The sequence below is a fragment of the Octodon degus genome, unplaced genomic scaffold (genome assembly GCF_000260255.1).
Source record: "Octodon degus isolate 3935 unplaced genomic scaffold, OctDeg1.0 scaffold00037, whole genome shotgun sequence".
NCBI lineage: Eukaryota > Metazoa > Chordata > Mammalia > Rodentia > Octodontidae > Octodon > Octodon degus.
This window is the reverse complement of record NW_004524613.1, coordinates 14,813,348-14,825,820: the sequence shown is the minus strand read 5'-3', so window position 1 is coordinate 14,825,820 and position 12,473 is coordinate 14,813,348. Positions and strand designations below refer to the sequence as shown.

Genomic DNA, 12,473 nt, shown 5'->3' with positions numbered 1-12,473 from the left:
GTCCAGCGCTCCTTCTTGCTGCTCTCCGGCCACTCTACCTGCCGGCCCTTTGCCTGAGCTCATGGCCTCTAGTCCTTCCGCGGCACCATGCCATGCTGGTGACCCGCAGGGAGGATCCTGCCCTGGGGTCCACGCAGGCCTCCACCTGTGCAGGCAGCCAAGGAAGGTCTCCTAAGCCATCAGCACTGTGACCTCTCCTGGCCTCAGTATCCCTCACAGCAAAACAAAAACGATTCTGTATTCTTCCGTGCTAGATTCCAACGTTTGCTTTGAGGCTCCCAAGGTAAAATGGTGTGTTATGAAGTGTAAAGTGCTCAACTAACTGAGAAATTAGATACAGTACTTGTAGTCACAGTGGCATCATCCTTCTGTACCTAGGGCAAGAGCTCATTTCTTTCCATGCACAGAGCTTGGAGAGACCCATCCTCAGCTGTGTCCAGAGCCACATGCCCTGTGTGGACAGCTGCACCCCACTCACCAGGCCATGCAGCATCTCGTAGATGACGGCTCCTAAACACCACCAGTCCACTGCCCGGTCATAAGGCTCTTTACGAAGCACTTCAGGAGCCAGATACTGTTGGGGGAACATGCTTATTTGAGACACACTTATTTTAAAAGACCCCCAGTCTCTGGTTCTACATCTGTAAACAAAGCACTTAAAGGAGGCCAGCAGGGATTGATCCTACTATGATAGTCATGTAGTTGGCCACATGCTCATTCAGCCTCTATTCCCCAAGGCCTAATTTTTACATGGTCCTTTGACATGTTCTGGTGACACAGACATCAGGCAGGACTGCCCTGTACTGTTGAACATGCTGTGTATCACAGAAGTTTGTTTGTTTGTTTAAATACAGAGTCTTGCAATGTAGCGTAGGCTGGCCTTGAACTCAATAACTAGTCCAGACTGGCCTTACACTCATGGTCTCCAAAGGCCTCTGTCACTAAGGTTTCCAGTACAAGCCTGTGCCACATTTCTTAGATATTGTCCTTCGGTCTCCCCACTGCACTGTGAGACTAGTACTTGGACTTCCCTGTTGAAGCCTCCAGAGTGCTGGAAATTACAGGCATGTGCCACCACACCTAGCGACATAGATGTTTCTCCAGCCACAGGGGTAAGAAGGGCTGCAGTCCTGGCTGAGACCCATTCACCAAGCCATAACTAGTTCAGAAGTATATTTGGCAACTTCATTTTAGTTTAAGGGGGTCTTCCTAGAGTGGGTGCCTTCTTCCAACTTGCAGTGCTGGCAGCTTCCTGGAGAGGGATGGCCCAGCTGCCAAGCTTTGAAGGGCTAGTGTCATCCAGAGAGCAATCCCAGACATGAACACAGCCAGTAGCACCTGCTCAGCGAAGTCACCTGTCCATCAGCTATCACAGCACTAGGTGGAAGAGGAACATCTGAGATTCCAAGCCCAGCCTTCCAGGCATAGAGAGAACACCCAGAAGTTCTACTCCCAACTTTGGCTGGGTAGGGAGATGCTGCCTAGCTCTGTAGCTACCATCCTGGTCCCCGTCCAAGCCACTGGGATCCTTTTTGGGTACAAAGTCCAAGACCAGTGGGGAGTTCAAGAAGAGGCTGTGACCCCCAAGGCTGTAGGGAACCCTTGGCAGGATAGACAGACACGTGGGATTACTGCTGAGACCCACATTTTAACTCTCTGGGCTTTTGGCTGGAGAGGTGGGAAGTAAACTTGTGTTTAACATTCACAGGTCCTGATCTTAAGTCTTAGGCCAGGCCTTGACATTGTCCATGGACTTCGCCCTGTGGGGCTGCCATCTGACACAGCAGATACCAGCCACATGTGGCTACTGAACACATGGATGTGACCAAACAAAATACTTACTAGGGTCAGAGACTTAGAAAAAAATACAATATTTCAACAGTTTTTATATAGACTATACATTAAAATGAGAATTTTGGGTAGAATACAATAGATTACTAGAATTAATTTCACCTGTTTCTTTACTTTTTTTGGAGGACTGGTACTCGGGGTTGAATTTGGGCCTCGCCTCCTGTATGCTAGGCAAGTGCTCTACCAGTGACCTACACTCCAGCCCTGTCTTTTACTTTTCAAACATGGTTGCTAGATACTTGTAAATTGTGCACATGGTTTGCACGCTTTTCTATTGGGCTGCACTGCCACTGAGCTTTGCCATGGCCAGTGCGGGTGCAGCTGCCTGAAGAGCTGATGGCCTTGTCATTCACAGGAAACCAAGGCTCAGTGCAAAGCTGGCTCAGAGGAAGAGCTGAGGTGGAGCGAGTAAGCCCTCTTGGCTGTAACTGCAGGAGGTGTGGACTCAGCCATTCATGGCCTGTCCTCTCCTAGGATTACTTACTTCAGGGGTGCCACAGAATGTGGATGTGGTCTCCTCAGGCTCTACACCTTCCTTACAAAGGCCAAAATCTGTCAGTACCACATGTCCCTGAGGACAAGAGACAAGGGAGGAAGGGTGGCCTTAGCCAAGCCAAGGATGTGTCCAGGTCTAACCCGAATCCCAATGCCACACCCCAGGACAGTGGCTGAAGCCCCAGATGTAGAACACAGGTTGTGCAGACTCCTAGACTAGATGCCACAAGTACCAAAGGGCACAAGATGAGGATGTGGCTGGATTTCCACTGTCTTCCCCAGCTCATCATAGACTAAGACTCAATCAAGCCTATGACAATGGCTTGGCAGAATCTCCTTGACAGAATTCTGGGGCTCAGAAAGTAACCACAACTGTGGCAGCTGGGCAGGAGAATAGAATGAGTGGGTACCTCAGGACTTTGCCCAGACCCCTCTGCTACAGTTGCCATGCCCATCCTCCAGGGTGGGACATTGCCCGAGTAAGCTTGCATGCACGCACCTCTCCATCTCAAAGTCTGTTTCCAGGGAACCCAATCCAAGACAAAAGAACTACAAAATCCACTAGAGTTTACCTGGCTCCATCTCTACTCCCCCCCCATGAACATATACACATGTATATATGTGCTTGAGCACACATGCACACATGCACACATATAGAAATGTACCTGCTACCCATGTGGATGCATATACAATGTTTACATACCTGTGCATACAGACTCACTGCAACTGTGCCCACAGCAACACACACACACACACACACACACACACACACACACACACACCAACCTGGCAGTCCAACAGAATGTTCTCTGGCTTCAGGTCCCTGCACAAAATAAGAGAAATATCCTGGTGGAGTCTCAGTGCATTAATGAGAGTTGGGGACGATGGGTCCAGGTTAAAGAACTAATCACGGTGGAGGTTCTCACAGGGAGGCTGGATCTTAGCTGCAGGAAGGAGGATGACCCAACCCTACCCCAGCTGCTGACCCCTTCTCAGACAAAAATCCAAGTTCCGGGATTTAGATGTCCACACAACCCCTGGCTGTTGGAACAAGATAGAGTGGGGTGTGGCTCTGAGCCACTGGTAGACTGTACCTGTAAATGATGTTGAGGGAGTGCAAGTAGCCAATAGCACTGGCCACCTCAGCAGCATAGAACCGGGCCCGGGGCTCCAGGAACCTGCGCTCCCGCTGCAGGTGGAAGAAAAGCTAGGGGAGGAGGCATGTGAGAGAGGTTGCTTGGCTCCAGTTTCCAGAGTATAGGAAGGGACCCACATGACACTACCCTTGTGCCGCTGGTCCCATCACCCCAATCTGAGCTGCAGGCCAGAGAGGGCATGCTGGCCCTACCCCACAGAGCAGTCAATAGGTCCAAAGTATCAGCAGGAGGAAACCTTAATTGGCATTGATCAAGCACCTCCTATGTTCCAGGCTCCAAGTCAACTTCCCTTTCATATCTCGTATCTTGTTCAATCCTCACGACAACCTTCAAAGCATCAAATATGTTGCCAGTTTTGTGTAAGAGGAAACTGGGGGGCCCAAACAGTTAGTTAGTTGACTTGCCAAAGACCATGGATCTCACAAGTGGCAGAGATGAGGTTTGAAACCAGGTGGCTCAAAGGTGTGCTTTTCTTCCAATTCAAGGGATACAATGATTATGGCTGTGTGGCCATTAATGCTGATGATCAACTTGACTGGATTAAGAGATGCCCAGCAGAATAGTAGAGCGGACTTCTAGGTATATCTAGGCAAGTTATAGAGGCTCGACATTGTGAAATATACATGGTTCCTAGCTCTTTCTTCTTCAGTGCTTTTTGGAAGCCCTAAAGTGAGCAGCTCTCCTCTCCCATGCCCTTTGGCCATGATGTGTCTGTCCTGGAGCCTGCCTACCATGGGCTGAACCCTCCGAAGCTTTGAACCCAAAGAAACCTCTTCTCCTTTAAGTTGTGAGTACTGGATATTTCATACCAGCAATGAGAAAACTGGTCAGTACAGGCTGTCACACTGAGCCCAAGTTGCCTGTCCCCATGGGCCAATCTCTTGATCTGTCATCATTCAAGATCCTTCACTTAGGGACACTGGACAAAAATACTGCCCTTGGCATTAGATTGAAAAGTTAAATCTGGGCTCACTGAGGGGGAGTCCTTCACTGGAATAAAGTCCAGTGGGGAGCCCAGATTGTCCCAGCCATGCTTCTCGATTGCCAGGGTCTCAGGTCTCTGTTTATGACAATGACAGGATAACCCCTATGCTGCGGCCTATTGTGTAAAATTGGAACACTGGAAATCTTGACCATAAAGCTCTTGTTAGCACTGACCTTTTCCAGATCTATTAAAGTCTGAGGGCAGCTTCATGTGGGAAAGGCAAGAAGGCAGTATGGCTGGGTGTCAGACAGACCTACAGGGGGCCTGCCCATTAGCTCAATTGTTCAAGTCCCTGCTCATGCAAATGCAGTAAAGTGCAGAATACTTCCAGTTTTATCCACACCTCCACCTGTATTACTAGACCCTCCCTTAAGGCAGCCTGAGCCAGCAGAGGTGTGTGTGTGTGTGTGTGTGTGTGTGTGTGTGTGTGTGTGTGAGATCATTATCAGACAGACCTACACCCAGACCCTCATGTGGACCCAGTGACCTTGAGCAGGTGAGTTACCCCCTGAGCCTCAGTGGCTTCGTCTACAAAGTGTGTCTGTTCTAAAAATGTTCTCTACTCATTCCAGAACCAGCCCCCAGGGGCCATGTGAGATGGACAGCTCCTAGCCAGCAGCCAGCCCAGGGAGCACCCTGTAAGCACACTCACCTCCCCTCCATTGACATAGTCGAGCACAAAGTAGAGCTTCTCAGGGGTCTGGAAGGAGTAGCGCAGGCCCACGAGGAATGGATGCTGCACGTTCTTCAGCAGCACATTGCGCTCTGCCATGATGTGGCCCTGCTGTGGAGTCACACAGACGGGATCACGTCACAGCCTATGACAGCCCCTTTCATCCCAGCAAAACCCCACATGGCCTCGATGGGGAGATTGTCCTGCTAAGGACTTTCACAATGGCACCCTCTGGCCCTCAAAACCAAGTCCAGGTTCTGTGCCAGTATTCAGTGGCCAGAGTGGTCAGACATCCCCAGTCACTTCTTATCAGTATAGTGTCAGTCCCTGGATCAGTAATTCCTGTTCAATCCCTGGTACTGAAAAAAAAAAAAAAAAAAAAAGTCTGGAGCTTGGAGAAATTCCTGTTTCCAGAGGAAAAAGCAAAGTGAATCTGATGTCTATATAAATGAATCCTAAAGGAAATCTGTGGGGAAAAAGTGCCATATGCTATCCATATTCATGCTTTTGTTCATGCTGTTTTCCCTGCCTGGGCATACCGCTGTCCACTGGAATGCTACTGTCAAAGCCAATCACAAGACCACCTCCATCAGAAAGATCTCGCCTCCCTCCTATCCTCATGATGTTCTCATCAGCATCAGTCTCTCTCCTAAGTCGCTGGACATTCAATCCTAATGGCAGTGGATTGGGTTAGATACTCAATAGGTGGAGGCATCTAGAAATTCACCTGACCTTGGCTTGAAGGGCATTTTGAGAGTACAAAGTGTGCACGTGGGGAGCCTGGCACCTTGACAGGACAGAAAATATGTCCTTCATGCAGCCTTGTATTGCCCACAGGAAGGCACAGGCCCTCTAGGGGGGGCACTGGGACTCTCTGCTGTGACTGCTTCTGCACCCAGCTCTGTGGATCTCTCAGAAGGGGGCACTGTTTATGGAGGCCACACAGGGTTGGAGAGCTTTTTGAAAGAGAGGAAATGCCTGTGCCTGAGCTCTATTACCTCTTTGTTCTTTAAGATGGATTTTTTCTGCAGCACCTTCACTGCGTAGAAGGTCCCATCAGACTTGCGCTTGGCCAACAGGACCTGAGCAGAGGCACAAAGGCAAGACCCCTGCATGGCTGCTCCCATTATGCAGGAATGTGAGCTTCTCTTTGCACGTGCAAGTGGCATGCAGGGCCCAGAGGAGGCTGGAGAAGGGCAAAGCCACCCTCTCCTCTCAACTCACCTTCCCGTAGTTCCCTTTACCAATGACCTTGAGGAAGTCGAAATCTGTGGGACTGGCACTGGGGGTTGAGAGGATAGGGGTCAGCATTTGCAGGTTCCTGAGTGCAAATCCAGGCTTCTTGACTTCAGCATTGAGAGATGCAGGCTGACTTCTGGAGGCCACATCTCTATGACCCTAAGGGACTCACCCTCCCAGCCAAGAGGGACTTGCAAGACTCACCCTTCCACTCAGGGAGCTCATAGCCCAGCTGACATACAGACAAGCAGGGGACAAGAGCTCACTGCATAGAAAGCAGGGGTTGGCACCCCCTATTCTTCCCCCCCCCCCCCCCCCCCCCCGCCAGAACTGGGGATTGAACTCAGGCCCTTGCACTTGCCAGGGAAGTGCTTATTCCACTGAGCTATCTCCACGGCCCCAACACCCCTCTATCCTGAGAGCGGCCTGTGGCTGGGGAATTGCTAAAAGTGCAGACATTGAGGGGATGGGTATTCCAGGCAAAAGGCTCAGGGTGAGCAACAGCTGGGGAATTAGTGTGTAATGAAGCTGGGAGCGGGCCCAAGCCCAGATGATGGAGGGACTTAAGCACCATGCCAGAGACTTTGGATTGTACTCCCAAGGCAAAGGGAGCTGGCTCTGAGGGAAGCCCTGTAGGAAAAGCCCTTGACAGGCCAGAACTCACTTTGGGTTGGCTGAAGGCCCCAGGTTGATGTTTCCATTGGCCCTGGAAGGCTGAAGACATTTTTAAAAAGGTGATTAATAGGCCCCCTCTTCTTCCCCAGCCCAGACCTAGTCTCTTCTCCAACACCTCATCTGTCTTTACAACCAGTTCCATAACTTGTCCAGCCCATGTACTTCTTGGAGCACTCAATCAAATCTCTCCTCTGCTCTCCAAGTGGCCCACCTCTGTGAGCCACTGTGACCTCTGCTGGCCCCCAGTGATTGTCTAGGACAGCCTAGGGCCTGGCTGGTGTCTCAGACTTAGAAGAAAAGTGAGCCTGCTGGTGCTGGGTGGGAGGCCAGAGCTACTCACCTGTGGGCTACGTACCCCAGCAGGGCTGGAGGCCATTCTGTAGTCACGATCAGGTGGACTCTGGGGGTATAGGGAGAAGAGGTAAGAGAGAGTGCTTTTCCAGTGACTCAGGCATGGCTGTCCCCTCCTATCTCCCCAGCCCTGAACCCCTGCCTCAGCTAAGCAGCTTCTATCCTACAGGTTAGCATCCCCTGCATAGATAGGACAAGAAGTAGAGGCCCCTGGACCCAGTCTTTATCACTAAACTTCTTGGAAGGGATGGAGTGGAACAGTCAAGGAGAGCCTGTCCCAGGCTGGGGCCTTCCAAGGCCTTTCCTCCACATCACAGCTGTGCATCAGAGGCCTAGAAGAGCTTTCTAGAGTCCGGGTGTGGTGGCGCACACCTGTAATCCCAGCACCGGGGATGCTGAAAACAAGAGGATCCCTACATGTCTGAGCTGCATAGTGAGAACCCTGTACCAAACACATAAAAAAAGAAAAAGGAAAGAGTTTTCTAGGGTTCCAGTTTGTGAGGGGCAGGGTGTAATCCCGGACTCCCCTATAGGGTGTTGGTCACTCCCAATTCTTGTGGGCAGTCTAAGGCTGGGTGCTATGCTGACTATAAGGACTTCCACTCAGTGCCCGGGAACAGCAGCTGCGCCAGGGGCCTGGCCTGGAACCAAAGAGAGCCCCAAGACTGGCCAGTGTCAGGCTGGAGATGTAGCTCAGCAACATAGCACCTGCTTGGCAAGCGTGAGATCATGAGTTTGATTTCTGGTATAAAAAAAAAAAAAAAAAGGCTGGCCAGTGTCTGAGGTTAGGCAGCAGAGGGGGTGACCAGCTGATCTGTGCAGCCAGCAGTGCTGCATCTTCCCTGCCCTTGTCCTGTGATGTAGAAGAAGCCAGGGAGTCCTGGCTTTAGGATGGTTTAGGATGTTCAGGACCCCACAATCCCTGCACTTCCCACTTGGAAGGTCAAAGCTAAGAGCCAGGATCTCACCCAAGAGCCCCGTTGCTCACAGCACTGTCTGAAATTGCACACCCCAAGACACAGGTTTGGCCCGCTGTGGGCTGGGGCAGCAGTCTGGCCTCTCTGAGTAGGTAGCACCCAATGTCACAAGTGCACTCCATGGCCTTCTCTGGAGCTAGGAAAGTGATCACAAGGCAAGGGAGGGAATCTTGCAGCCAGATTCCTCTGAGAGGCCCAGTCCTTCCAGGCCCCAAGAGAGCAAGCTGCAGAAGTGCAGAGGAGGGAGTGCAGCTGGGCTTCACTAAACCAAGGCTGACCCTGGTGGCTCCTGTGCTAGGCATAGACCTTACCGGCCCCACATACCTGTGCAGCCTGAGGAAAAGCCTCCAGGGAACCCAGCAGTGGAGCCAAGGACAGGCAGCAGACAAGAGCCTCTCTCTGTTCTCCCAACAAGAGCTGAAGTGTCAGCTGGGGCCAGCCCGGCCCAGCACGGAGCTTACAACTCCCAGTGACCCAGTGACGGTGGCTGCAGTGAGGGGGCTGGCTGATGTCACACGGGATCCAGCAGAGCTTAAGATGGGACAGGAGACCTCTGTTTCCTTGGAGATACCATTGCCCCCTGGGAGAATGAACAAGGGGGTGGTCAACAGCTCATGACAGTGGACCCCAGGGCTTGTTAGAAAGAGGGTGAGGGGCTGGAGAGATGGCTCAGTGGAATAAGCACTTCCATGGCAAGTGCAAGAACCTGAGTTCAATCCCTGGTTCCTCCAAAAAAAAAAAAAAAAAAAAAAAGAAAGAAAGAAAGAAAAAGAAAAAGAGGGTGATCATGTAGGTCAGGTGTGTGTTGTGTACACAAGTATTTTGTACACAGGTATTTCAATGTGTTTATGATGTGTCAGTGTGGCCCTGTATTTCATGTATTTGTCCTGTGTATATGTAACAATTGAATTTGTGACCACATTCATGCATTTATGTTTCCATGTGTCTGTGCATCATTGTGCTTCTCCAGGTGCATGGTGCAGATTTTTTTTTTTTTTTGGTGTGTCTTTGTACAGTGTGTCAAGTATATTTTACATATGTTAGTACGTTGTATCAGGGTGTCTATCTGCACATGAGTATGAATGTGTGTTAATATGTTCATGTTTGTATAACCACACTTCGTATTGGCACATCATTTGAATACCTGGATCCACACTGGTGTACAGACACACATTTCCCTGTGTGTATGCTCATATGCACACATGAGTAAGGGGGCCTGTTTCTAAGAGCATACTTCCCAGGTGCTATATGGACTCCAGGCACAGAAGCAGCAGTCACTGGGGCTTGGACACTGCCTGCTGAGACCACTCCACTCCCAAGAATCAACAGGGATTCCAAAGAAATCTGGAGCTGGGGTTGAGGCGAGCTTGGCCTTCGTCTTTGACTGCTGAGCACTTTAGGCCTTCCCTGTTGGCTCCTCAAGGGCTCTGGTCCGCTGTCCGTGGGTCAGGCCTGGTTGACTCACAGCTCTCCTGCTATGTGGGGGACAGCATGGGGCATCCTGCTTCACAAAGGCCTTGCTGTCTGATGAAGAATTGGGTTTTCACAGTGATCCTTCCTTTTCCTAGACACTCATGAGGGGCAAGAAGGTGTTCTGGGGAAGGAAGGAAAGAAGGAAGGAAAAAAGGAAGGAAGGAAGGAAGGAAGGAGTGAGTTAATGAGCCTCAGCTACAGTTCTGGAACTTTCTGCATGACCACAAGCTACAGTTTTACACAGGCTCTGAAGTGCAGGGAACCCGGAAGTGTTGGTCCAAGAAAACTGGAGCAAACAGTGTCAAAGGCCTTCATCTTTCCACAAAACAGAAATGTTGAACCAGTACACAGATGTTCTGGATGTCGTGTTGACAAAACATATACCCAGAGCAAGGAGATTTCTGTTCAATAACAAGCACTACTCATAAGAGTAAAGTAACCATGGCAACAACAACCTCAATGTTCCCCCACAGGGCACTGTGGAATACCCTCCAGCTATGAGAGCTCCTGCTTTCCACCTTACATCCCTGTTATTCAGTTGAGATGCTGCCTCATTTCTCTGTTCTTTTCAGTTAAACTCCTCAAGAGTAGTCTGGACTCATCTCCACTCCTTTCTGTCTCCTGAGCCCATTTCAAGCACGGTTCCATCCCAACACTCCAATGCATCTGTGGATGGTGGCCTACTGTGGAGGACCACCTGAGCAGCTGTTCTCGAAAGAAGAGCAATTGTTTCCATTTCGGCTGAGCACCAGATCCCCAAACATTAGATACTATCTCAACAGCATAATACAAATTACTTTCTCTGCCTATGGCAGAGGTAAATGTAGGCCACCCACCTAGCTCAGCTCATAGTACTCACCTGCTTCCCACAATTCTCAGTCATTCCTCCTTAAGCCACTCGTCCACTAAATACAATCCGGTGCTTCCCTGGATCAGCCTCTTTGTTCCGGAAAGCCATCTTCATGGCTGGACTTAGGGCTCCTTGGCTCCCCAATAATTATAAATATGTTTTAGTGTCTTTATTTTCACCATGGGTTGCACTGGGAGTGGTAGATTGGAATTAACTTGGTGGGATTTCAAGAACATATCTTTGGGATTACAAATATTAACTTCTTGGACAGAGACAAGAACCTGCAGGGGTCTCCTACAGCCTACATGTGCCAAATCCATGGAGAAATACTCCATCCTTATCTTCCCATCTTTCTTTTCTCTCTCTCTCTCTCTCTCTCTCTCTCTCTCTCTCTCTCTCTCTCTCTCTCTTTCTTTCTTTCCTTGTGGCTGAGTCAGTCCCTGGGGGGTGGGACTGGTATGGCATGTGGTGTCAGGGACTGAACCCTGGTCCCTGCCCTTGTGTAAGTGGGCGCTTTAGGCTTTAGATCATTGAGCTATCTTGCTGGGGATTGAAATCAGGACCTTATGCTTGCCAGCCAGGTGCTTATGCCATTGAGCTGTCTTCCCAGCCCAGATTCCAGGTCTATGTCTTTAATTCTGATTCTTTCTGGAGCTCTGGCCTTAAGTATCTGTTTTCTGACAATTTGCTACATATCTAGAAGCATCTTAGCTTCAACATGTTCAAAACAAAAGGCTGGACTCCTATTCCTTCCCCTCTGCCCCAGCCTGCTGCCCCTTAGTCATCTCACTATAATCTACTCAAAACTTCAAGCTAGCTGTCAGGCCAGACCCTGAGGAGTGACTGAGACTACTAGGACAGCCAAGACTGAAGCAAACTCTGATACCTCTATTTCAGTCTGGGTGTAGCCTAGTCAAGGGCAAGAAGGCCATTGATGAGGAAACAAAGGAAGAGAATATGCTTTATAGACTAGCTTGAGTATGGGAGCAAGGGTCCCACTGAGGAATATGGAAAATTTTAAGTTTCTTGGGGGTCATGGGTGGGTCTGGCACCTCTTTGTGGGGAGGGAAGTTCAGGATAATGATGGTATTCTGTTGTTTTACAGCTGACATTCTGTAGCTTTACAGGATTTCCCACAAGCCTGAGAAACAGATCTGGGAACCAACCTGATAAGCAGAGTTATCTTAGCCTCTCAGGCTGAGTGAGTTGGGGGGCTTCCTGCTTGAACAGAGTGGTGGTCTGTAGTTCTTCTCTTCAGGTTGGGAAGGGACTAACCGTGAGGAACTGACACTATGAACTTGGAATTCATTCTTGAAACTATGTGTTCACCCCACATCCACTCTATCATGAAATACTATTCAAATCTATCTGGAAAAGAAAACCAGCACATGCAGGAGAAATCTGGGCTCTCAGGTTAATTGCAGTGCTGTTCATAATAGTCAAGATAGGGGCTTGATCTCCGTATCCGTCAGTAGATCAATGGATAAAGCAACCGTGGTATGCACATACAATACAACATTATTCAGCATTAAAGGATGGAAGCCTGGTCTTTGCTGCAACTTCGACGAACTTGGAGGACACTGTGTTCAGTGAAGTACAAAAGATGAGTACTGCATGATCTTACTTGTGGAATCTAAAAAAGTCAGCCTCGTAAAAGTAGAGAGCAGAGGCTGGGCGTGGTGGCGCGCACGTGTAATCCCAGCACTTGGGAGGCTGAAAACAGGAGAATTACTATGAGTCGGATCTA

At 49.8% G+C, this 12,473-nt stretch overlaps 1 protein-coding gene across 1 annotated transcript in view; it reads right to left on the bottom strand.

Moving 5' to 3' along the window:
• LOC101583490 (serine/threonine-protein kinase Sgk2-like) overlaps positions 1-12,473 on the bottom strand; it is a 21,258-nt gene that overhangs the window by 3,968 nt on the left and 4,817 nt on the right. Inside the window, exons 2-10 of the mRNA XM_004631010.3 lie at positions 7,416-7,475; positions 7,065-7,114; positions 6,386-6,443; positions 6,160-6,243; positions 5,141-5,272; positions 3,441-3,553; positions 3,133-3,169; positions 2,336-2,422; positions 479-574 (exon numbers count right to left, since the gene is read on the bottom strand). Of these exons, the coding sequence (XP_004631067.2) occupies positions 479-574; positions 2,336-2,422; positions 3,133-3,169; positions 3,441-3,553; positions 5,141-5,272; positions 6,160-6,243; positions 6,386-6,443; positions 7,065-7,114; positions 7,416-7,451 (693 nt within the window). The 5' untranslated portion in view covers positions 7,452-7,475. The remainder of the gene's footprint in view (positions 1-478; positions 575-2,335; positions 2,423-3,132; positions 3,170-3,440; positions 3,554-5,140; positions 5,273-6,159; positions 6,244-6,385; positions 6,444-7,064; positions 7,115-7,415; positions 7,476-12,473) is intronic.